General features: G+C 46.1%; 1 protein-coding gene across 1 annotated transcript in view; it reads right to left on the reverse strand.

The window, feature by feature from the left end:
- Positions 1–26,696, reverse strand: part of HTRA1 (HtrA serine peptidase 1) — a 35,893-nt gene extending 9,197 nt beyond the window's left edge. The window contains exons 1-3 of the mRNA XM_062635250.1: positions 26,195–26,696; positions 8,861–8,960; positions 8,326–8,530 (exon numbers count right to left, since the gene is read on the reverse strand). Coding sequence (XP_062491234.1) covers positions 8,326–8,530; positions 8,861–8,960; positions 26,195–26,681 — 792 coding nt within the window. The 5' untranslated portion in view covers positions 26,682–26,696. The remainder of the gene's footprint in view (positions 1–8,325; positions 8,531–8,860; positions 8,961–26,194) is intronic.
- Between the last annotated feature and the right edge of the window lie 623 nt (positions 26,697–27,319).

Consider the following 27,319-nt stretch of genomic DNA (forward strand, 5'->3'; position numbering starts at 1 on the left):
GGTACAAACTGGCTTAATGCCCTGTAATTCATTCCTCCTGGAAAACTTGTAAAGGTGCTTTTTTCATTCCATACCTGTTCCAAAGCACACAGATTTATGTACCTCTACTTGATGGAACATAAAGCTATATACTGCGGGCTCACGCAGCAAAGAAACAAGGCAGCATGTAGTATGCTCTGATTATTTGCACAGATTACCAAGTTATAATTTAATTCCAGAAGTTAACAGAAGCTGAGTCACTACTAAATTTGGGCAAGAAGGGAAAATATTATTGTGTTTAAATAGGAAACCAAGAGGTAGCTCTTTAGTTGGCTTTTGTCACCAGCAGCTTTGAAAGCCTGTATTGATAAATGACCCTTAGGGACAAAAATCCACTAACATAAACTAACCCAAATACCCATAATTTTGTATTTTTCACCTACAACTCTATTTCAAATATCCTAGGAGATAGATAGACACAAATATCCTAGGAGATGGATACGTTCTACCTGCAAAGTAGAAAGTAAAAACTAATGACATCGGTCATCACCATATGCTGCTGCAGATACAAAAGTTATGCTTTTAATATTTAACAAGCCTGGTCCTGTGTATCCTTTAGCCAATTTTGCCACAACTCCACCAGCAAACTTTTACTCAGATGAACAGATTGTTTCAATAAAACTCATTGCCAAACCCCAGACAGGACAAGATGCTCTATGGAAACTTATCTTTCAGTCTCCAGACAGCAAGAAAATAATTAAGCCAAGTGCTTGTTAAACAGAATCAGTTGGAGGAGCAACAGACCAGGCAGCAGAGTAAAGAGAAAAACATTTCCCTTTCTAATGCTCTTTCAGAGGAAAGTTTTCACAACCAGCAATGCCCTGATATTAAATAATAATTACCCATGGCCCCTGTTGGTGCCATAGCCTTAGATAAACCCAAAAGGCTGTGGTTTAACTCCGGGAAGGATTCAGCAGCATTACCCTGTTTCCCCATCTTATTTCCAGCCGCAACATCCCAAGGCATCACTGCTGAGTGGTTCATCATCTCAGACCACAGCCCTGACTCCAAGGGACCTCTTCAGTACAGCGGGAAACAGGCAGCTCCGATTAGCTGTGCTGGGAAGCACGCAGTATATGCAACACAAACAGCCCCATATGGGTATTGTTTGGATTGAGGGAGCACCCTGGCCCTTCCTTCGCTCACCAGATGCTCTTAGGCTTACGTAGCACGTGTTTTCAAGATGTTGTTGGTCGAGAGCAGCATCTCTTTTTGGCACTGATTTTCCTTATAACAAAAAAAACCCTCCAACACACACTACAAAAGTGGCTTTTGCTTGTAGCCCAGTGCACTGAAAAGGGATACTTTACAGAGGAAGAGGACATTTATCAGCAAATGAAACATGGGCAAGCAAAAGAAACCAGAAATCTTATTTTTTTCATTAATAGCAAAAAAGAAGACTGGTTATGTACAAAGTTAAAGACTTTTTACACCGTTCTTGAGCTATAAAAACGGTCACGAAGCCAAAATTGCAACTGGCAGCAGAAAGAAAATACATGAACAATCTCTGACTAATACAATTACTTTTGATTGTGCTGCGTTTTCAAGCCTGTGCCTATACTAGCGAGGCTTCAAAGTGTAGCGCTGCATGGACTGGCTGTGGGTCACCCGTGTGATTCAATGTGCTTTCTGGAAAGAGGCTGGCCAACCTTTCCTTTGCTAGGAACAAAACATCAACTGCAACCATTGCCTTGGTCTGTACGTATTTTGAAACATAGCTATGGAAAATGTGCTCTCTATTCCTTCTGATTTCGCTGTGTGCTGCAGAGCACGCTAACGGTGCTGCATGTAAATAAACTCTTATCAGTGCCTCTGCAAGTAAATGCTATGAAGAATTGGTTATAATAAATATATGCATTGTAGTGGCTCTAAATTTGGGGGGTTTCTCTCTAAAACAAAACCCTTAGAAATCACATTGCCATGTTCAGATTTAAACTTTCCACTATCAACCCCCCCACACCTTTATTTACATTGGTGAGGTGGTTTTGTAGTGAAAGCAGTACAAACACAACCAAAATCCCTGGGCACCAAGCGATCAAGTGGGATGTACGTCCTGCAGGCCACAGGAGGAGTGCTGGAAATGCGAGGCAAGCCTTTAGAGCAGTGCTGTAACCAGAATCATATCAGATGCACATTGTGCCCTCACACCCTTCCACTGCCAATCTCTTGTCAAGGATGTTAAGGCATTGTAAACCAACCAAGTTTAAGTGCTTGGGATTTAGGGCTCCTAATAACCACACTTAATAAAGGGGCACTCTTCAGTTCTCACAGGTCATCAGGATGACACAGCTACCGTTACAACTCGTGATTCTCTTGGGTTAACTATAGATTTGCCACAGCAGTTAATTAAAATCCCAGGCAAACGAGCATGCCTTGCAGCACAGCAAACAGGCAGCCAGAAACACCCAGCACCTCAACCCAGCTTTCCCAGTGACTCACTGCATGACCTTGGGCAACACATAACATCCTTCCTATCCCTCCGTTTTTCATTTGATGCAGCCTCGGGGCTCTGCTGGGATCTGTGTTTACTCAATAAAACAAATCTGCAAGCAGGCATTGTGCAGGGACACAGAAATAGGACTAAACATGCATAACCATAAGTGGCACATGACTCACTGTTTACACCCAGCCAGAGAAGGAGCCATTAATTAGTGTTAATATTTTAAGCCTTTCTCATCCCAAAGGGCTTCAGACATTTTTATATATGGATTTGACTCCAGCCCTGGATAAACATCACTCCCACGAAAATGGAGAGCTGCACAGCACCACAAGAAACGGCTCCATTCAACAAGAAGACACAGCTATTGTGGCACGGGAGGTTAGGACAAGGATAGGACTACAGCAGCATCAGCCAGGAGCCAGGCGTTGACCTGATGTACATTAGCAATATAGGCTGAGTCAGGTAAAAGAAGTAGAGCTGGGACAAATGGGCTCTGAAACTAAAAGAGGCAGCACATGACTACCACCAGACAGGGTCAGTGCCACAGAGATATAAAACCCAAGAGACAGATGGCCATAACCAGGGGCTGTTTCACTTGGAACTTCTATATCCGTGAAATAAGCGACTCTGTCTCCATGCTGGCAATGAACGTGAGCAAATCCCTTCTCTGCTCTGTAATCTCCTTCGTTTGTGGAAGGAAGAGCATGAATCTGCAGGAAGCAGTTTGCAGTTCAAGAAGCCGATGAAGAGGAGACAAATGTCCCGAGTTCGACAGCAACAGGCTTCCCTCGTGCTTTTTATTTTTAGGTGGAAGAGAAACAGATGCCTGTGGAGTATACTAATGCAGCTGTAAGGGACTCTGGCAAAACAGGGGGCTTCTCTGGGAACTGCACTTCTGTTCTCATTAATGAAACTATTCAATGCCATGGCAAAATCAAAACACAAGCCCATGAGCATATATAAAAATGGGGAGTATCACCCACAATCTCGAAACTGCTTGACAAAAGGCCAAAGAAAATGAAAAGCCCGAGCTGAACGCATTACAAGCCTCCAAAAGTATTTCATCTATAGTTAGAACAACAAAACTGAGTCTCCTTATCTAAATATGGAGCATGGGAAGCTTGCAGAAAAAAAATTAGGAAGGAGGATGAAGAGTGTTTTGCTGTGTCACCAGGATTTCAGCTACCTGCCAAGATATTGCTGCTCTCCCCTATATAAAATGGAATCAAGCACCCTGCTGCTGGCAGACCCACCCCAGAGGTATGTATGTGAGCATTTTGCTGCATGGGGAGCTGGACCAGCGCATCGTCCCTGCAGCGAGGGCTACTAGGAGCTGAAGATGACAGGAAAGCACTGCTTAAACTGATGAGTTAACATCCACGCTTTTTATGAGCTATTTCACTTCTATGGGTCCTGAAGACTTCTGGAAGCAATATGTGGGCTTCCTCAGGCTCTCGAGAGGAAGCAATGTAACATCCAGGGACAGATTTCAAAGTGAAATAGCATTTCAGAAAAGCCACGGACATCTGGTGCTCAAGCAGTTTGTTCTTTCAAAGTGTGGGCTATTAAAATATTGATATACAAACAGGGAAGTTTGCTTTGCTGCTTCCTCCAGTTTGTACACACAGAAGGCAAAATCCCTCAGACCACAAAGATACAGACGCTGCATTGCCTCATGAAACCACTGAAGGAATGAGGGCAGAAAGTCTTGTTGATTTAAGCGTCAAACTAAGTGGTTGTTAGTAAGATGGAGGGCAAACCTTAAGCAAAAGGGCTGAGATACTACCACGAGTTAGAGATCGTTCACAAATCCACTACTGCTGTACCATGTAGGGGCCAAATCCGGCCTGGAATACAGAAGGCAGCGACTGGTCACACTGAGAAACAGAAATCTTCAGACCCTGCCATGTCTCCCCTGATATACATGCTATAGCAGTCGGTGGCAAGTGTCTCATGGCCGTTTTTAAGCACTTAGGAAGACGATACACCCCAAAACGAAGGCATTCATGGTGCTCCCCACTTCTGCATTGTCACTACCAAACCACAGGCACCTGCCACAGAGACCAATTCTGCAGGCAGAGTCCTATTTCCAGGGGTGAACAGGGTCTCCAGGCAAAAGCCATCTTTACCTCCCACTAATTTTTGCCTTCCAGCTTTGATCTGGATGAGGGCACAGGGCTCTCTCTCAATTCTGCCCCCCGTTAATCCTGACATTGTCCATTAAACCACCCAAAAATTTCCTTTCCTCCTCCTGGTGTCTACAGTTCTCAGCAGCTGTATCACACATCCTCATTTAACAAGGTAGTTATTTGTGCTGAGACAAGTTTCACAATCCAGGTCTGCCAGCTCGAGAGCATCTGCTTCTTGGGAGTGTTGTGCAATGTTCCTGATGGGTTTCACGCTCACTGCAGCATCACGTGTGTCGCACGGGATGGGTTATTTCACCAGCCTCTGCCTATGCTGCCAAAGCCCCAGTTTTCCTAGCAAGTTTTGCATGTTCATATCCAAGCTGTCTGCAGCTGCACTGCTTCTTTCTAGTACTGCTGTCTCCTCAAAGCTGTTTGCACTTGGAAGGATGGTTATATTGCATCTGCGTTTACCGCACTTGACTCCAATCTGACTTCCCACTTTCACAAACTGCTGTGTGCCATGACAGACACAAGAAACACAGCTGCCTTCTTTTATAGGCTGTAAAAATTAGCATGTTTTCGGATTAGAATAACAACCCCCAAAATTCTGTTCCTCATTGACTGCAAAATGTTTTTTCATGGTAAAGAATTTCATCATTACTGTGCATAGGGAAACAGTTCATCCTCACTGGTGCTCAGATTTTACCACCCTCGTTCATATCCTACTGCACTCAGCAAAGCCAAATTAGTTCTAGTAATGTCTTTGGCCAGTTGGTCACAGCGTAAAGGAAACACAACACGCAGGCTGCTGCAAAACCTTAACAGTTTTAGGAATACCCAACTCACAGCCTAAACTCATGCTTCAAGCCCAGTTCTGTTCCTAACCACAAAGGCATTCTTTACCCTTCAGATCCTGCCTTAGCATGTCACACAAAAACACCCCCCCCCCCAACATTCTGCATCTTTGATGTCATCTTTAAATAATTCATGCAAAAGGAAAAACTTCACCTCTAACTGCAGAAAAATTCTTAAGGATGGTTCCCATGCCATATCCAGACATTTAAAGGGTTATTTGCACCATCACATTGACTTCTTCAGTCATCAAATACATTTCAACTTCAACCAATTATTACCTATGTGATGTTAAAAAGCCACTTTATCAATCTGAATGATAGGAAGGTGTTTCAGTACAAAAAAGGAAGGCTCAAACACTGAACTTGACTGGATATAGACAAACATTCCATCAAAGTTCAGTCTGAAAATCAGCTTCTGAGCTGTGTTTCCACTTTAACTTTCTGTGAACACTTAAAATGTTGTAGTTCTAATTCTTTAACTCAAAAACGTTGTGTTTCTAATTCTCCAAGTGCAAAGAAAGCATCATCCGTCCTGTACATAGAGGTGGTTCAGGCCTCACCTTGGACTGGGATTTCCCAACGCCATGTCACTAAAGCCAGCTGGAAAACTGGTCTCCTATCCCAGGAAAAACCAAGAAATATAAGAAGTTTTCTCCATGTCTTCTCAGAATTATCCTGAAGTGCAAGAGGCAAAGGCCATGGGGGAAGAACACACAAGGTTCTACAACTGACAAGACACTTAGCAAGAATATGTCAGACCCAAGTTTATATCCATATTCTACCTAATTTAGAGCAGAGACATGGTATTTCATCTCCTGTACCCAGATGGATGCACTAAGCTGGCACTAGGAAAGGAAGGCTGGGAGCTCAGCCTCCAGGCACTGAGACGCTTCCCAAAGCTTCATTAAAACCAGCCCTTTTTTCTCGTAGACAACTGAATATTAACAGGTCAATCCCTCCCCAAAAAGAAAACTGTAGCAGATTTGGCTCTAGATACCTCTAAGACAGAAAACGTTTCCTGCCTTAAAGACCTTGCAAATATATATAAACGGATTAGGTTGCAATGCTGATGTGCTGCTTGCAAAACAGGGTCAAAACTACATTCAAAATTCAACCGGTGGGAGAAGATGACTACAGCTTAATTACACAGCAGGCACTTTAAAAAGCAGAGCATCTGCCATCTTGCAAGTCGTAACAAGAAACACCAATCCCAGCCCTGTTTAACAGTGGTTTCCACTACAGGCAGCTCATCTGGCTGCATTCCCTTCTTTCCAAGCTGCTGCCAGTTTTCCAGGTTCTCCCTTCCCGTAAGCAGTTTACCAGGGAAATTTTGGAGCCACTTCTTTAGGGTTTCAAATAACATAAAACTTTCTGCCTGCTCTCTTCATAAGGCCTCAAAATAATCTGTCACATCAATTCAACATCTCCTCTCTTTGACTCACCAGCTTCTCTCTTCTCTGAAACTCACCCTCCTACTGCTTGAAGTCTTCTCACCACCATTTCTACTTTCCCTACCACGTGGTGCTTCCAACTTTAGAGTCACTTTTCCAGCTGCCCTTCAACCCCTGCCAACGCTGCCAGTTCTTATCCCCTTTGTTACTGCAGATCTACTTTTGCTTATTTTAATATAAAAATGAGAAAATAAGTGATTGATAGTTTACACCTCAGGAAAACAGGAAAACACAACATGGCAAAAACCATTCTGGGTACTGTGAAGGTTTTCTGCCATGTTGCTGTTAAGAAACTTTTAAACAAGACCTAAGTGCTTTTAAATGACAAAGTGGCAAGGGAGCAGCAGGAGCACTTCATATCTTGGGTGATCCAAGAGTTCTGCATTAAACGTCTGATTTAGTCATGAACTCTGGCACAAACACTTTTGACCTCGCTGGGGAATAGGCCTGAACTAAAACAACACTGCAAGATCTACACATTTTTGAGTCATGTGTTTCAAATGAAACATTCTTTCCCATTAAATTAACAGTCCAAACAAGGGAAACCAATATGAGCAGCACCCCAAGCAATCACATGCGTCTAACTGCATCTGCATCACAATATTTCAACACAGTACTCCACTTGCACTATGCTGTCGAATGTGCAGAGCTGCATGACAGCTCTTCTGCTGTTGCAGCAGGCAGAATAATGCTGACAACTGTATGCTTGAGATGGGGGTAGACTACAGATGGGAAGTTGCATTTCCATTTGTTCAGAAAACCACCTACGGTCTAAGAGCATCTTTCCAATGGCTTCAATTTGCACGTATAAGACTCTTCCTAAGATATTTTCCATTTTAGTCTCTACATCAGTGGTACAGAGGGACAAACGCATCCTCTAAAAGCAATTTGTGACTTCAGTATAGAATCATAGAATAGTTAGGGTTGGAAAGGACCTTAAGAGCATCCAGTTCCAACTCCCCTGCCATGGGCAGGGACACCTCACAATAAACCATATCACCCAAGGCCTCATCCAACCTGGTCTTGAACGCTGATGATCTGGGGGTGTAGAAGCACAAGACACATCCCTCTATCAGAAACAAGGGAACACACCCATTTCTTATCAAAGGGAAAGTCATATTAGCAAATATATGTGTGTAAAGCAGCCAGCAAATTAAGTTGCTGGTTTTTATTTTGAGGATACATACAGAAGCGCTACGTACTTGCTTGCACTACACTGAGAGGTGATAAAATTAACCACTGCCAACCACAAACGTGGTGTTTAAAAACATGTCTCCACCTAGCTCAGATATCCTCTATAACCCAGACCACTGAACTACCAGCCTTTCTTCAAACATGAAAAACAGCAACAGTTCTGCAACGGAGGATGCTAAATGAAGAGGAATGCAATGAGTCTCACTTTAACAACTCACCTGAGAATCTATTTTAATTAGTGCAATGTCAGCTTTTTCATCAACATCTTTAATTTTAGCTTCATACGTTTCACCGTTCTTCAGCTCCACCTTCACCCGGTTTTTGTTGGTGACGACATGGGCGTTTGTCACTATCAGCCCGTCTTCCGAGACGATGAACCCTGAACCACTGGCAACGGGAATCTCCCTCTTTGAATAAGGAAGTCTAAAAGACATGGGGAAACAAAGGTTTATTGCTGCAAAAAGCTGAAAGATCACAAATCACTAAAAAACGCACAGCCCAAAAGAGTTTGGTGGTTTTTAATGCCTTAGGGTATCTGCTGTTACTTGCTATCATTAAGAAGATAACATGCATGCATTAGCTGAACTGTTTTTTTTACTGCCAGGACTCTTAAATGATCTTTAATTCTTAAGCATGACAAATATTTATCATCCCCAAACCCCTCTTTGCTATTACACAGCATCAATCAACATTTCTGGCACACTGGCTGTTGTTTTCAAGAACACAAAAATCAGAGCGGGGCATCTTGTTTACTTGCGAAACAATTCAATGTGAACCACAGCAGGAGCTATCTTCTCCACCACATCTGCAATAAAGTTGTATTTGTGCCGCAGGCTATTAGGGTGTTCTTGGCCTGAAATAGGAACAGAAGACATGGCATGAGCTCTCCAAGAGACAAGGGAAGGGTCATTGCAAAACACCTGAATTAGAAAAAGCTCCAAGTGGGTATCTTTTTCCTCCTTAAAAGTCATCTGCAGTATAACCCTTGCCCACAGATTTCCCTTCTGCCTCTTTGCACAAGAAGAGGCAGCGTGCTTTATCATTAGGACAAAGGGATCTATGAAACCTTCTTGTTTCATGTGCACATAACTGGGCTATGAGGCTGTAGCTGCAGACCCCAATTGAGCACACTGCACTGCTGGTGGCTCCCATGCATCATAAAATCCCAGCCTGGTTTGTGTTGGAAGGGACCTTAAAGCTCATCCAGTTCAATCCCCTGCCATGGTCAGGGACACCTTCCACTAGACCAGGTTGCTCCAAGCCCTGCCCAAGCTGGCCTTGGATATGGGACACTGGAGGAGCGCAGTGTTTAGTCCACCTCTGTGCTGCTCTTCCTTTGGGAACGGGATTTTGTACTCAGATGTCCCCTTTTCTGCTCTCACCTCTTTTCTGGATGGGCTGTTTAATCTGAGAAGACCTTACAAGCTAAACAAATGGGTTCTGTTCCCCTGCCAAATACTCATTCTTACTGGCTTCTGAATGCGGAGAACAACAAAGTTCTAACCCCATGTAAACCTACAGCAGCTCCTGTGCATCAAGTGTAACCTGGGTATGAGGTTTGAGCTGCCTTCCCACTGGTGTCCCCCCGTGGCTTGAACCACCAGCCTCTGCCTGGTACCCAAACACATTACACATGCTCCACACAACCATACCCAAGGCATCCTTTCCACTGATAATCACCTGTGGTCCATCAACTCCATAGAAGAGCCAATCCCACCTACTTTGAAGTTACTGAGCCACCCTCAAGGCTACAAATCAGATAGGCACACAAAAACAATGGGACCACAAAGCTCTGCATTCCTGGGCAGTGCTGTAACACAAAAGCTCATGGTCACTGAGTATTCGAGAGAGGTCAGGGAGGGATTTTTTTCAAAAGCAAGGGGATACCAAACTCCTATTGTGGAGGACAGAAAAGCCGCCTGCATCATCAGATGCCTAAAAATCCATTAAATCTCTGGGAAAAAACTTGCAAGTCTGACACAGCTTCACCTTCTCAAGCAGTTTGGGGGCAAAACAATTTTATTTGTAAATGGAGAGCGACTGAGCAATTGGAACACCCCAAAGAGTTATTCTGTATTTCCCTAGAGGCAAGGAGCACCCTTTGTTTTCACCATTTTATCTGATGCCTCCATCTCGCGTTATAAAAGCACAAGCCAAATCTGTAATTGACTTTCAGATGAGTATGAATGTGCTGTGCTGCTCCCATCCACCCTGGCCATTTGGCTTCTAAATCCACCCAGAGATTAAAGCAGTAAGCAGCTTGTGGATGGCTCTAAGTGATGGTGTAACAGGACGGTTTATCTGCAGTATTGTAGATACACGCGACTATCCTATAACGTCATCCCAATACTTGAATGACCTTCATTAGCTGAAAACCAGAGTGGAAAACTGCACATTTTCAAGTACATACTAGAGACAAAAACCCATGGCAGGAGATTCAGAGGGCTCATTTGGGAACAAAACATTGCTGCTTGTAACACTAACCAGATATTGGTTTCAGGTGACTTAGCACTGCTCTCGTGAGAGGGGTGGATGCTCAACCCAAACACTGTCTGACTGCTCAAAGAACATGTTTTCCTCCTGTTTATACCCTATGAAGCATCTCAAGGGCTTTCAAATGCAATCAGTCATAAACAGCAGCCACGGCAGTAACCACATGATCTGCTATTCAGTTTCAGATCAGAGTTCAGAGATGTTAATCTGCTTTATAAAGCAGGAACATCAATCAGGGAACTTGTGTCCTCACCTACTGTCTTCTTCAAAAGCATTCTATGCTTTCTCTGGTTTACACACAAGCTGTTGCCCTTTTATCCCCAAAAGGCATAAGGACTTGACTTGCTGATTGAAAAACATCAATTTACCAAAGGATTTATGTTCCCTTTATTAGCAACATGCACCTGCATTAGCAAATGTACCTGCATCATCACTATAAAGCTGACAACTACCACGAGTGTTTTGGAAAACTGGTAGTAGAATGAGAACTGCAGTTTGGAATTAATCACTTGCATTGAATAGGAGCTTTGACAGATTATCAGATTGGATTAACACAATGCTGGGATAAAACGCCACAGGGCACTACTGTATCCATCAATGTGCTTTTTGATCTCCTCTTATGAAATGATTTCACCTCAGTTTTCTCCTCAGCTCTAGGCATCCAAAGGTCACATCCTGACCTTGGAAAAGAGAGCTCCCGTGGATGAGGGAACTGCACAGAAAACACACAGCTTTTTTTAATGCCTTCAATCTTCTTTTTTTACATGTAGCTATTCAAGAAGAGAAAGGATGCCTAAGCTGTACGTGGTGAGACTACTAACACTTCAGCTCTGAGAGCTGCCTTCACTTGGAAATGGAAGCTCCAAACACCAAGATTTCAGAAGCAACAGTGCTTCATGTATAACCCCCTTCTCCTTGTGCAGTCCCAAACTAAGCCACCCAGTGAAAAGGTCAAAATTTCATACTCTGAAGAGTTAGATAATAAATCCTGATTCATGGCATACTGACCTAAAAAGCTTACAACAGCTCGCCACGCCTGCCTGTTGCTTATGTAGCAGGAATTCTTGCATTGTGTAACACCGTTTTGCAACAGCTCTTGAACAACTGCCCATTTAAATGGAAAACATACCTTTTTTTTCAGCAAATAAACAGAAGTCAAAGTACCGTTCAGATGAATTCATTGATGAATGCTAACACGCAAAACACTCCTAGCAACTGGTCTTTATCCTCATGTGACAACATTAAATCTGAAGGCTATAGTAAAGGTATTAATGTGCTGAGAACTTCTTCTATCACTAAGTATCATGGGGCAAAAACGACTCAAGACCAAGATGGTCATGCGTGCAGGCATGCCATTTTCCCATTACATATATACTTAATAGTATACTTCACCTTAGCTACTTGCTCTTTGGGATGACTGAGCAATGTAGTTGGGAGCTGAGAGGAGCACTTTACTACAAGCAACCACTATCTTAGATTTGAACCACCAGTAGGCACAGGCTACTACACGGAAGCCTAAAATGCCATAAAACCACCAATAATACAAACCAGATCTGAGCAGATGTTCATTCCTCAACCACCATACGGTAGTTTCCAGCCATCACCAACCCCTGTAGGAGGCAGCAGGGAAATTCAGAACTTCTGCTTTCCTAAAACACATGTTTTCCAGCCATACTGCTAGTTCAGGGTCTTTAGGACAATACAGTTTGAAGAGTGGAATGAATACCATGTAACACCCTCCAAGTTTTCAGGTTTAAAGAGGTGGGGACTCTGCAGTGATTTAGTGGACTGTGCTTAACTATTAAGCAACAGAAAAGCTATAGCTTTAAGGTTTGATTGCTTATATGGGTTTGACTATTTAATCCCCACTGCCTGTATATTCTCATACATAGCTCTAACAACATCCATCCTGACTAACAGGTACTCCACAAGCATGTGGCCAGCTCTTTAATTCCATACCAATACTGATCCCAAAAATGCAGTTTTCTCAGTTCCAAACTGCTTCTTTGGTATAATCAGTGTTGAATTAAGGAGAATAAAGTCTCCCCAGTTTCCTGGCCCTTTTCCTTTCCACCCTTCTGGAGCCGAGTTCCTAGTAAAGTCTTTTCATTATTTGTGGGGGTTGTGTTTAGGGCTGGAGTTTTTTATGGCAGTTTTTGTGTGTTTGTTTGTTTGCATTTAAATCCTTGAGAGGTGGGCTCGAATAAAGCTCTAGTTCCTAAATACCCTCCAGCTCTGGTGTTCACATCTTTACAGACTGTTCCTATTTCTCTTTATTTGCTGTGATTGTGTTTTGCACTGCTTTTTATTGAACTACTGCACAACGCCCTAAATGCCCATGAGCATGGTTAAGAAACCTTTATTAATGACATTATAAAGATGATTGTTGTGAATTCAGTTAATGACCAAGAACAGACTTAAACCCCCCTTAAATAGGTTACAGCATGAAAAATTCCCAAGGCAACTAATTCCTCAAGGACTTCAAAGGTGTGCTGGCTGTCAGACCTTGAATGAAAAGGAGAATCTCTGCCAACTGGCATGAATAGGGCTAATATCAGTAAACAAACTGCTAGGAGGCAAGACAGGAATACCAACCAAGCCATGGTAAAAAGCACAGCCAGCTGTAAACAGCTCAAATAATTTGGTTTCATAAAGAAGAGCCAAAAAGCAAATTAAGATCTGGGTTCTGATTAGGTCATTACTCAAAGTGATGCTTTACTGCTTAGGGCTCAGACATGCTGCTTTTGGTAATATTTTCAGCTAGACTGGAAAGATGCTTTGGAGATAGAAATCTCATGAAAGTAACCTCACCCCTTCTGTTGTGAGAACTGTATTTGCTGCTCTGGAAGGTCTTCTCTCGGTGTAGCTCCACCTCTCATGAGCTTCTCAGTCAGAAATGGATTTTTCCCCCATCTACTTCTCATGTGTTTTCCCCCTCTTGAAGTAGTTCTGCTCCCATTCATCAGGACCAGCTTGGGTCGCTGCCCATTCTCCTCGGTTTCCCAATTGCACCCAGTGCTAAGACATTCCCAACATTCCCATGTCGCCTTTCCAGTGTCTGAAGCTAAAACCAACACAATTATCTTATTCAATGGGACTTTTTATCTTAGATACAGAGAGGGGGGGAAACAGGCGCACCCCAGCAATCACCAGCAAGCCTCTCTGTCGCTTGGTGTGACCACAGCAGATATCACATGTCCTAAGTCAAAAAGCTCGGATTCAGTCTGGAATCAAGCTTTCTATTTCTTTACAGGCAGCAAGAAACTTTCATTCCCATTAAGATTAAATACAAAACCCCCTCAACTTCCCATAAAACATTAACCATAGACAGCAGCAACTATCAGTATTTGTAAGCTTATAACTGCTGAAGAGTTTTATGCAAATTATTATGCAAATTGCAGTGAGGGTGCAACACCTTCTCCAGGTTCATCACTATGAAAAGTGCAATGGCCCTATCTTTCCAGGAGAAGGACTCCCATGGTCTGCTAACATCAATGGAGGAAAACAGGACTTGAGGCCAGGGATCTATGGTTAATCTATCTCTTCCCATTAACTCTATGTCCTAGGTTCAGCAGTAGCAGTCATTTTTCTCCTTCTTGGTAGCTGGTGCAGTGCTGTGTTTTGACTTTCAGCTTGGGAACAGAGCTGATAACACTGATGTTTTGGTCTGGCCAAGGACTTTGTGAGCCTCATGCTCTGCCAGGGAGGAGGGGAAGACGGGAGGAAGCAGAGACAGGACGCCTGACCCAAACTGACCAAAGAGGTATTCCATACCACAGCACGTCATGCCCAGGAGGTAACTGGGAGTTAGCCGGAAGGGCTGAGACTGCGGGGTTGGAGGAGGTATGGGTCGGTGCTTGGTCAGGCTGGGGGGCGAGTTATCGGTCAGCTGGTGCTGAGGTGTTGCGTTCTCTTCCCTTGTTATTTCCTTTATCATTATTATCATTGGTGGTAGCAGTAGTGATTTGTGTTATACCTTAGTTACTAAACTGTTCTTATCTCAACCCGTGGGAGTTGCATTCTTTTGATTCTCCTCTCCGTCCCTCCAGGAGTAGGGGGAGGGCAAGAAGTTGGGGAGTGAGTGAATGAGTTACCTGATTGGGTTTAAACCACGACACTCTACAATGATCAGAAGTGTGTCTATGGAACCCTTGCCCAGGAACAGAGTACAAGCGGAGGCACCACAACCTCCTAATGTTTATGGGCTAACTAAGCTGCTCAGATTGCTGAATATCACAGAATCCCAGACTGGTTTGGGTTGGAAGGGACCTTAAAGCTCACCCAGCTCCAACCGCTGCCATGAGCAGGGACACCTTGCACTGGAGCAGGTTGCTCCAAGCCCCTGTGTCCAACCTGGCCTTGAACACTGCCAGGGATGGGGCAGCCACAGCTTCTCTGGGCACCCTGTGCCAGCGCCTCAGCACCCTCACAGGGAAGAGCTTCTGCCTAAGAGCTCATCTCAGTCTCCCCTCTGGCAGGTTAAAGCCATTCCCCTTGGCCTGTCCCTACAGGCCCTTGTCCAAAACAGATGATTACTTCCTCCTGTACTTGCTGTTTGCTTAACGTTATATTCATGTACACATCCCCAGGCCTGAAAGAACGTCTTGGGCTTGGGATTCTCTGCAGACTGAAGCCAGAAGGGTTTAAGCACTCACGAAACCTCTGGGCTGACAGAACCAGGGACTACGAACACAAACCGCAAGACTGCAAAGTTTTACTTGGAGAACTTCCACCTTCCCCAATAAAACTCCAACCGCTGGGGTTTGCACAAACTCCCGTCCATGTCCTATAGGAAAACGCTAAACCTCTGACGCTGCTATGGAAACAAAAACTCCAGCAAATGTGCTTAGCTCACCCTCAAAATGGTGGTATCAGCAAGCTCCCCTGGAGAGACACAAGGAAAAAGTGATGTATGGGAATCACAGAACATTTCCAGAACCTACTGTTTTTAAAGAATTCAGCTGCAAGCCTAAATATTCCCCTTCCTATTCAAGGAGCAATTGTGTAATACACCAAAAAAAGGCTATTATGCAATGAAAACACCAAGAAAATAAGAAACAACCTTCTACGCATCATAGAGCAACTTTTAGAGTGATGGAGAGACTTAAGAGGTCTATACCACAGCACCTTGCTAATAATTGCAGTATTAAATCAGTTATTTTTTCCCCTGCATAATCCAAGGAGAAACTCAAAGACGCTTCACAGATTTCTTAGGAAAAAATCCATATTACTGTGACATTCCCTAAGGCAAAAATATTTTCTTAGCACTAAAGAAAGGGGAGATTCCAAGCATTTTATTCTTCCCAATAGTAAAGTGTCCAAACCTGGTATTCACTTAAAATACTTCCTGCAGCAAGAACCACTGCCAGATTAAAGTGAGGATTTAAAGTAAAATCACTTTCTGGCACAAAGGCAAACTTGGAAAGGGAAAGTAAAGTCCATTTTCATCATCATCATATTTAGATGCTCAGCTCTTTCTTGACGACTTTTAACCAGGTCACACGCAACAAAGATCTTGCAAGCAACAGGCTTTGAAATCGGCATTTTCCCCGCTAATCCCAAAGCCTGAAACCATTAATTTTAGTCACTGATTTTAAACAAACAGAAAACAAGCTGCCAAGCTAAACAGAACCGAAAATCTGCATGGAGCTGGTAGAACAGAACAGCTCTCGAACTGATGGCGACCCAAAACGGTTTTCAGACCAGTGTGTGCGCGCTCACATGGCACGTTTGAGTACAAAAATGAAGGAGAATAAATTGCACGGTTTAGTTGATATTCTCAAGAACAAAAGGTGATTTTACTCATTTTGAGGGAAAAGGGTGTGAAAACGTAGGCAAAGCCCACCGGCTGCAGGATGTTCTTGCTGGGGGTGCAGAGGCTGCTGTGATGCACAGGATCGCTTGGTCTCAGCGTGCACCCTATTCCCATCCTAGCCACAAATTAATGCTTACCCTGATCAGCGTTTAAGAGGGTAAGTTATGGAAGAAGCAAATGTATGAACAGGCAAAAGCAGACAATTGTAACAAGAATGAGCAGGCTACATGAAGAGCACAACACATACACAGCTCTTCTGCATTTATAAAACAACCAAAAAGAAGGATTTGAAGATAAGTAAATTGTAAAGCACAGAGCCTTCAGAGAATTTTGGTGCAGCCTCTGTGGTCCAGCTTCGTTCTCAGTATGAAACAGACCTCTTCGGTATCCAGACCCAATGTAATTCAAGGCTTTCTTGACACTGAAATTGGTCAGGGGGCAGTGTGCCTGCAGCTTCCTTGCAGCACGTTCCTATATGACTTCAGATTGAAACTTTAATTTTTAGCCAAACTGGAACTTTTCTCACTTGTCTATAGGGCAGAGCAAGCAGTAAATGAATCAGATACACAGCATCTTCTGTTGCAACTCAACCACTGAATTGCTAGATAGAAGTCAAATAGTCAAACCGTTCTGCAGAAGGAGGAACACTCAGGACATGTGCGTCTTGGTGTAAACTGTGTTACTCAATCTCTATGCAACTTGTGCAAAGAAATTAGAACACTTAGATTTATCTTTAAAATGGGCATAACCCCTATTCCATCTCACAGGAACAGTCTCGGGCTTCAGCAACCCCTGCAGAACCTCACAGGGAGAAAATACATCCATAAAGCCTCTCAGAAATGCCAGAAATTCTTCTGCATCGGCTGACCTGCAAATAAAGTCCCAACATTGCAGCAGTAGCGAGCAAACGCAATAGACTTGCAAGCTGATGAGGCTCAAAAGCAATTCAAGCATCAGCAGGGAGGGCAGGAATCCAGAGTGGAGCGACAGCTCCATCTAACACAACAGGAAACTGCGATTCCTTCTGTAAACACCAGCGGTGAGGTGGGAGGAAACCAACCCGTGCATAAACAGCCAGCCCTGGAGCCCCGGGCCGGAGGAACGCAGCCCTGCGAGGTGGAACACGCTGTTCCCGCAGCACCATTGCCATATTAATGCAATGCTGAGCCCGGGCTCGTTGGAGGAGATGACAAACTAATTGCGAGCCGGCAGCCCTGTGACAAAGATGCATGGCTATGGGTGGCCACGCCAGCAGACTGGTCTGTCTGGAGGATGAGGAGGGAAGGCAGGGTGCAGGAGGATGCTCAGGGACCAAAAGGAAAGGGTGAAGAGCAATTCAGGAGACGGGTAAAGAGTGCTGAGCTCCAAAACATCGTTACCAGTAGTCCTGTCTAAACTGGAAACACTAAGAAATATAAGTCAGGTACTTGTGGAAAAGAGTCTGCCTGATTTCCTGCAGAGAGATGAAAAGAGGATTTCAGTCAACAGGTTAAAGCCGTTAGAGCAGACGTCGTATTCTCTGCTCTGCTGAAGGCTGAAAATACAACAGATGAGTCAGGAATAATTTCTCCTCTCCTTTTTCCAGCCCTGCTCAGTTTACGTCCCTTCCAAGTCGGGTCATCACCCTGCTCTACCTCCCAGCTCCACTCATCACAGGCAGGGAACCAGCAAAACAACCTCGAAATGCCTATTAAGTAACAACAACGTGGTGATTCCTATATCCTACTTGCATCCAGCAGCTGCTTGATCTTGAGAACTCCTTTTAACATTATAAAACCATTAAGGTCTCATTTTAAGTATGTGAGAAACTTCCCCACTGCATCTTTAGAAGAAATCCCTGCTTAAGAGAGATTTAGTTTCAACTTCCAGGAACGCTGCTGTGCAGGCACCAGGGAGTAAAAACAAGTTCTTGTTTTCATGCTTTTTAAACATTCTTTTTCTCTAAGAAAGAAACCTAAAAAAAGCCTCTTCAGATGCAAGGCTAAAAAAAGCCTCCGAAGATGCTGCTCCTCTGCAGCTGGAGAAGGCATTGATTTCACCACTGCTGTGGCAGTGACCAGAGATAATACACAGAAGGATCAAATCTATCTAAAACCCTCAAAACGGTAGTAAAACGTACACACCCCTCCTAGTCTGGGGTTTCACAATTGTACAATACATAAACCCAGTGCAACTACATCACAAACCCCACAATATCTATGTATTGAACAAATCCCTCTGCACCTGGAAGTATTTTCTACATCTGTCCTAAAGAACCACTCTTAAGACAGTCCAGATTTAATGTAGACATTAGAAATCAGTGAGTGGTGGGGAAACAAACCTGGAGGAATGCAGACAGCACTTCTGCCATCCTATTTTGAGAGCTGCAGAAAGGAGGTGGCACTGCCACTGGTGACACAGCCACTATCACACAGCGCCCTGCTCCCCTGCATGTATAGTTTCTCCTGAAAGGTTATAAGAAGTGCAGGTTTCTATTTCACCCTCTCAAATATGCATATTTCTATGCTATTTAGAGTTCTAATTGCTATATTCACAGCTCCCTATAAACATTTACATAGTGGCTTTTTAATCCACACATCTATTCTGCTTTATTTCACAGATCTGAGTATTTGTTGTCTTTTATTTGTAAGTGGTTTCTGCCTGCCCAATTTTACTGTCTGGATACAAATGAAAACAAGGCTTAGCCAAGCTTTACCTCTATAGATAGAGGTCTACATGCAGACCTCTGATGCACAATGGGCAGACAATGCCAAACAGCGCATACGTTGCCCTGGAAAAAGGTATGAATCATCCCTTTACCACCACAAAGGCTGAAGTATGAGATTACTGGGGGGGGGTTGTGTTTATTTTGAGGGAGGGAAGAGAGTTGTTTGGGTTTCTCTTCCTCGTCAGTGCTCAGGTCCTCCCACTCCTTTCCCTCTCCAGAATGACTCTCCGCAGATGCGGATTGACAGATCATCGATGCTGTTTGCAGACAGAGCCAAAACTAGAGTCTGCAAGTTTAAGAAATAGAGTAATGGAAAAGAAAAGTCATGGAAAATGGAGCAGCAATGCTGGCAAGGGGCAGAGAAACGAGCAGGGCCTCCAATGCTCCGTTTGCTCTCAGCTCTGCTACTGGCTTAACTGGCTGACCTTGAGCAAAGCTATTTATCTTCCTCTGCCCTAGATTCACTATCTGTAACGTGGGGTAACGACATCGGCCTCTGCATAAAATATCGTGAGCTTCTGCTAATGCTCTGCTGAAGGAACTACTTCAGATTTGAGGCCACTGGATAACTTCCATGCATGGTTACTACATGTAATATGAATTGTTATATCCATCACTTGTTTGTCAATAAAAATGCATGCAAATCCAATTGCTACCAGAAACACAAAGTGGTTTTGAATTATAATCACTGCAGCTCTGCCTCACTGATACTTCATAGAGCCATAGAATGGTTTGTATTGGAAAAGACCTTAAAGTTGCAACCCTCTGCCACAAGCAGGGACACCTTCCACTAGAGCAGGCTGCTGCAAGCCCTGTCCAACCTGGCCTTGAGCACTGCCAGGGATGGGGCAGCCACGTCTTCATCAGCAAAACTGATGCTATGCACTGCTTGTCCCTCCTTCCCACCTCATCAAAACCAGGCAGGGAAATAGAACGACTGAGAAACCCTGATAGAATGTGATGGGGGGAAATGACAGATGTAAGAACAAGTTTGGTTAACTAGGAACAGAAAGTAGCATAGCAATGCCACTGCCCTAGCACTGGTGCCGTTAACTCACCACTGCTTGCATCAACAGGACCAGCTACCTTCCTGGTGCCAGGCTGCAGTTACTGTGCAATAAAAGCTAGCGGATCTCCTCACACATCACACACATGTACGTATGCTGTTGCAATGCGTGTCCATGCACACATTCTTGTCTCCAGCAGCAAGCTCTTGGCAGATCACTCACAACGCATTGCGCAACCCAGCTGGCTTCTGGCCTTGTGTTTTGTCTTATCAGGGCACCAGCGTATCTGATATTAACCCAGAAATTCCAACCTGTTGAGTTGCCCAATTCATCTCCAGTCACTAAAACGTGGCAGCCAAGATCTTCTCAATTCACTAACCCTTGAAATGAAATACCAAGTTGAAGATACAAGTCTCCTGTACCTACAGGTGTGAGGTCAACATCATCAGTTAGTACAAGACCAATGAATTCTTTTACTGCCTTTCAATATAAGGAAGTTGAGATTTATTTTTCAGTTGTATTCTCTCTGGGAATCACAAGGACCTGTATCGAGAAGGCAAAATAAAGCCTGTCTTTCTTCCTATGTCCTCCACACAGCCTCCAGAATAATACTAGATACTCACATGGGCCCAGTTACAAATGCTGTGGGACTGACTTACTGCCAAGTCCAGCCCGGGATCCTAGAGGCCCCAGCAGTTTATGGGAGTGAGGAATGACCCTGTTTGCAACAGAAGTTAAGCTCCCCAGCACCCCATTTCTATTTCCAAAGCTGCTTTCCTCCGCTCCAAGCACACACAAATCCACGTTTGAAAAATATTTTCCAGCTTCTCCCATTTCTTGGATGGCAAAACCTTTCCTTTAACTGCTCCATCACATCCGAACTCTGCTTAATAAGGCTCCTGCTGCTTACTCACGGCTTTAAGTATCCCTTGTCCAGTCCACAGGTACCCTTTAAATTTCAAAGCCCAGAAGATGAAAGGATTGAATCTTTCCTTGTTCCAAATCTGTATTTACTGACATGACTGTTTGAAGTCTAAAGACTACAGACTGACTGCTGGCTCCCCAGGAAGGAAACCTAGATGTGGAGAGGGGAAAAGGTGAGCTGCTTCAGACAAACCACTTCTTACAGCTCCCTCCTCTCAGAGCCGAATAGTTGGCTTTGGAAAAGCTTTTTAATCCCACACTTGGGAATTGGTTCTCTTCTGGAAATATGTTGCTATTTATTTCCATTGCCTTCAGCTGTCTCTTCCTTCCCTCCCCTCCTCCTGCTGCTCCAAAAGAGACTGAGGAAAGTCCAAAGGGAACGACTTTCAGACCACCCAAACACAACAACTGAGGGAGGTGAAGGCAGCTAAAGAACACTTGAAACACTCATTTGTGCATAGGTTCCTCACCACCCGGTCCTCCCAGGTTGTTTCCAATAGACTCCACGTGTGCCGAGCCACCTGCAGTGCTCTCCCACCGTATCTCCACCGCGCTAACCATCATAGGCCCGTTGTTATCATTTGGGAAGCAGCTGAGAGCCGGGTTTGTAACAACAATATCAGCTTTCCTCCTGATAAATACCTGGCTTCCTTCCCGGCCTTCCCAGGTTTCTCAGCTGAGTTTCTCTTCCTGCCCTGATTATTCATTCCTGCAAGGCTTAGCGCTGCCAGCCCGTTAGCCCTGCTTGCGTGCCAGCCAAGGAATTCAGGCAGGTCCATCCACTGCTCTTTCCCATCCTCTGCTGCGTGGATCGCATTCTTATGCTGGTTTTAAAGGGCTCCATTAATGACAAATGATTTATTGACTGTGGAGGTCCTTCTCCTCCATCAAATAATGACACACAGTCACTTGGATGCAGTTTGCGTGCATTTTAAAATAGAAAGGCAGCCGCTCTGCAAGAAACTGAGTTTGAACGATGGCATTTTTCTCCTCCCCCCTACCTCTGGGACAATAAAATGATAATGTAATGTGAAGGGAAATAGTGAGGTTTGTGCCTGTCAGCGATACACACCTTCTAGAACTGAGTTACCCCTAAACTCACCTCCATCTTCCCCCAAAGCAAGCAGTAATGAAGTGCTTAATCTAAAGCAGAGAGGACATCACGGTGCGAGCACGCGTGCAGCAGGGAGGTATGAAGCGCCTGTGGCAGATGCTAATGCACTGAGGGCTGCTGAGGTTACTGGGAGACCACATCAGACGTAGGAAACGCAATAAAAATATGAAACCATAAAAATCTGGCTCAAAAGAGAGGGGCAGAAGAAAGTTAGGAACGGAGAGTAACCACGAGGAACTTCCTCCTCCTTCGTCTGGTCAAAGGACAGATCCAGGTCAGTTTGTGTTTTACAGTGTGAAGAGCACAGCGTGCAGAGAAGGGGACACTGTCCTAAAACACCTGCCAGCGTTTGCTGGGAGAAGCGAGGAGGGGAAGGAGCCCTGGTTTAAGCTGTGTGTTGAACATCCCAAGCCTTCATCCCTTGGTCAGCAGGAGGGAATTAAGAGCAACAAAACCGTATTTGCAGAAGAAAAAGAAAACATCCTCCCTCAGTCTCAGCACACTCAATATTGAGGTCTCGTTGCACTGACCTCACTCCTGCGTGTGCGATGGGCTTTACACAGGTGTGGTTGATGCTCAGAGGACATTCACCTCCTTTCCATGCACCAACACACACCGTGCTGCAGATCCGAATGCCTCCTGCCAACATCTCTCATGTCCTTCATGGAAAGTGAAGGGGATTTGTGAAAGCTGCAGCACCAATGAAAGTGCTGCCACCCTGCCCATCACTTGCCCCATCTGACTTCAGCAGAGGTGAACACGCTTCAGCCCTCCTCCCATTCCATACTAATTTAATTAAAGCATGTCCTGGTTTAACTGAAGCTTTCCCCTCTCTCCTTGCTGGCACAGGAGCTTAGAATCATAGAATAGTTCGGGTTGGAAAGGACCTTAAGATCATCCAGTTCCAACCCCCCTGCAGGGCAGGGACACCTCACACTAAACCATCTCACCCAAGGCTTCATCCAGCCTGGCCTTGAACACTGCCAGGGATGGAGCATTCCCATGCATAGATGGAGCTTCTGCATATGGAGCCTGGTTTGCCCTTTCTGTGCTCTGTCTGGCTCTCAGAGCGAGCTGCGGGCTGATCCTGCAACCCAGAGCACATCCCCACAGTGCAGGAGACCTGCTCAGCACCTCGGTGCCACCCGACTGCACCCATCCTGTCAGCAGTGCTTAGGGCTGAGGCTTGTGAAATTTGTCTTGGCTTATTTTAAGACCCATGATTGCCAATCCTTAGTATGAGGGTGCTGAGGCCCTGGCACAGGGTGCCCAGAGAAGCTGTGGCTGCCCCATCCCTGGCAGTGTTCAAGGCCAGGTTGGACACAGGGGCTTGGAGCAAGCTGCTCTAGTGGAAGGTGTCCCTGCCCGTGGCAGGGGTTGGAACTGGGTGAACTTTAAGCTCCCTTCAACCCAAACCAGTGATTCTATGATTTTTGCATAGGAATACATCCCCCTTACGCACACAGACCCAGAGCAGCCTTCTCCTGCATCCTCTCATAAAGTTGACCAGCATTTGAAAAGATGCACTGAGAAATGCCAACGTACCAAAGCAGCACCAGCAGTGGACTTCAGTAGATGAAAACTGAGAAAGACAAAAAGTTTTACTTTATTTTCTGCAATCTACAGAATATTGAACGTGACCAACTTCTAAAGCGATGTGAAACTTAACAAAAGTGCTTTCCAAACACTTTCTCTACATTCTCTCATCTCCCTGGGCCCCTGCAGCGTGCCCACCAAGTTATTTATATAGATATGTTCCTATGGAAGCATAGAAATACTTCACCAAAGATAACTCCATCCCTAGGTAGCAAAAACACTCCTGAAAATGAGCTCAGAATGAAATTCAAACTTAACAACTCTAAGGAGCCATGTACAAGGCGATGGCTTTTCAAACAGTGGTTCAGTCCACCCCCAGGGAACGGCACTTTACAGCCTCCTCTCCATTTCTTTTTGCTTTAAGTTCTTTATATATGAAAAAAGCTTCACTTGCAGGAACATTTGCTGTGGTCTAGGAATAAACCCGTGCTGCTGGTCAGCTTCTCCAGCACCTTCCTTTTGCACCCAGTGATACAGAAAATGAGCATCACTCCAGCCAGAGGTGCAATGGGACAGAACCGTTGTCTGGATGTACACATGGTGTGTATCTGCTGCAGTGGATTTTTCATAGAACCCTGGAGTGTTTTGTGTTGGAAGGGGCCTTAAAGCTCACCCAGTTCCAACCCCTGCCACGGGCAGGGACACCTTCCACTAGAGCAGCTTGCTCCAAGCCCCTGTGTCCAACCTGGCCTTGAACACTGCCAGGGATGGGGCAGCCACAGCTTCTCTGGGCACCCTGTGCCAGCGCCTCAGCACCCTCACAGGGAAGAGCTTCTGCCTAAGAGCTCATCTCAGTCTCCCCTCTGGCAGGTTAAAGCCATTCCCCTTGGCCTGTCCCTACAGGCCCTTGTCCCAAGCCCCTCTCCAGGTTTCCTGCAGCCCCTTCAGGCACTGGAGCTGCTCTAAGGTCTCCCCTTCAGGAGCCTTCTCTTCTCCAGGCTGTTTTCCTATACAAGGTCTATATGCAGCCTGCACGTTGTCCATACAACTCACCAGAGGCCCATGTTACCTCCAGCTCCAACACAGCCTGAATTCTGCAAGCGTTCAGCAGAACAGACCAAGAAAACAACACTGGTTTCATGAATTGAGAATAAAACTCACAAGGCATTATATTATACTGGAGATCAGGAAACTGTAGCGTGAAAGCTGGAATTGTCTCCAGTGTCAGTAAATGCCAGCGCTGTTCTATGGAGCACAACGCAGCTTTGAAACCGAGGGGGAAACCAGTGGTACAAGAACTCGATTGTATCAATACCAGAGCTCTAAGTTTAATCTGTAGTGGAGGATCAGCAAGCCGAATGTATAGTCACTATACATCAGAACATTCTGCTGGGGACATAATGGATAAATCTGGGAAATTGCTTGTTTTTTAAGAAAGAAATGCAGAAATGCTACAACCTACCCCAAAGAATCAACCCTCACTGGAACTGCATTGACTTACCAGAAGTCAGTCAATAAATAAAGGTGGAATTCATGCTAATTTTCACATATTACCCCCTGAACTGAGCGGCTTGGAAGCAGTGTGCAGCCACAGCTTATACGGTTTAAGCCAGGCTTTGTTATGGATTGCATCTTGTAAAGATCATCCCGTTTATCCTACAGGAAGGTTTTGCCTTCACGTGTTACATACTGCACTCCTCATCTCTACAAGCCTGAACACTTCACTGGGAGACTCCATCAACTGCATCTGCACAGCCAGTTTCGTAACCCAACAGCGTGTCCTGATGCAGTTTGCAAACAACCCGCATCCATCCCGCGGCTCCAAGTACTCAACTGACATCCAATTCGACTAAAATAACAACGAAATGATAGGAATGCTGTAGGATAAATCCTACCAGGTGTGTTGTTACTTCTCGATCCTCCAAAGACAAAACTAAAAGCTCACCCCAGGGTCAGCATAGCACGCTGCTCAGCTACAAGCATCCCCCCTCTTTAGCTACCTTATCAGTAATAATAACCAAGAGCATCTGCTAAAACGAGCAAGGAGATCCTGCTCTGCCGACATCTGATCATTGATCCGCTTTTCAGAGCTGTGGCATCCCCGGCTTTACTTCTCTGCGCCCGGGGGGGGACCGCAATCAGGGATTTCTCCTACATTTCTTGTAGTCCCGCACCGGCTTCTGCGGGTTTGCAACCAGCTTCCCTCGTGTTCCAGCCCGGCAGCATCCCTTCTGCAGGCGGAGGGCGGAGATGTTTAGTTTTAGAGCTGGATATAGGGCTGTTTTCCTTTTCCCCTGACACTTGGCAGACGAAGCCCAGCGCTGCATTCCCGCTCTGCTTTCTCCCTGAACCGAAGCACCAGCCCTTTCCTTGGCCCCTCTCCTCCCTGGTCCAGCCAGGAGCCCCAGTTCGGGCAGAGGGAACAGAGAACGACGGGGCCGCATCCCCACCGCAGTGTCCCGTCCCCTTCAAGCCCCCGCTCTGCCCTTACCCTGCCCGCATGCTCCGCGCTGGATAGCGATGATGGGCGGCTGCCGAAGGCTCTCTGCGCGGCGGCTGGCGGCCCGCAGCTGGCACTGGCTGGCGTAGGTAACAGCATCGCTACCGCACACGGGCTCGGTGCTGGAGCACAGGCAGCGCCCGGCCGCCGCCCGCTTGCGCACGGTGGCCGAGGCGGGGACACCGGCTCCGGGCGGCACCACGCACTGGAGCCCCTCACCGCAGGGCGGGCCGCCGCCGCCACCGCCGCAGGGCTCGCCCTCCTCCGCCCCGCAGACGCGGCAGCAGCCGCAGCCGTCCAGCACCGCTCCGCCGGGGCAGGAGGCGGGCAGCGGCGGGCAGCGCGACCGATCGCAGCGCTCCGGGCAGGCGGCCGGCGGCGCGGCGGCGGCGGCGGGGGGCAGCGGCCCCGCCAGCAGCAGGAGCAGCGGCAGCAGCAGCAGCACCGGCGGCAGCAGGCTCCAGCCCCGCAGCGGCATCGCGGCGGGACGGCGGCGAGGGGCGGTGAGCGGGGCGCCGCGGGACGGCGGCTTTAAGCGGCGGCGAGAGGGGCGGTGCGGCCGGTGGGGCGGAGCGGCGGCGGTGGGGACGGCCCCCCCCCCCCAGCCGAAACACCCCCCCTTCAGGCCTTAACACCCCCTTACCCCCCGTTACCGGCTCCAGCCCGGGCTATAAACCCGCCATCTCCTCCCGCCGCCTTGTCTTTTAGGGGCAAAGGGACCCTGCCCGCTGCTGCGCGGAGCTGTTTAGCACCAAAACGGCTGTTAAACTTGGTTGTTTAGCACCACAAACCCGATGGTAACACACCCTTGCCAACGCGACGGGATAAAGGGGGCTGTTGAACGCTCTTCCCCACTTCAGGAGTTACGGGAAAGGCAATCTAAAGTACGCACTGATAACATTTCCATTGGCGATAAGAAGCGGACGGGGAGATGATGCTGTCAGCCCGTCCGCTGCCTGCAAATGCCCTGCCGGGAATACAAAGTGATGCCGAGAAATTCCCCTTGGGAACACGCCTCAGGGACCCGAAGACACTGGGAGGCGTCTCCCGGCCCCCTCCACTGCACCCGAGATGCTCGGAGCCGCAGGGTGAGGCGGGTACCAGCAATTAGCAGAA

This window comes from Pezoporus occidentalis, unplaced genomic scaffold, assembly GCF_034315485.1.
Source record: "Pezoporus occidentalis ecotype Australia unplaced genomic scaffold, CSIRO_AGI_Poc_V1 ctg45, whole genome shotgun sequence".
Lineage (NCBI taxonomy): Eukaryota > Metazoa > Chordata > Aves > Psittaciformes > Psittacidae > Pezoporus > Pezoporus occidentalis.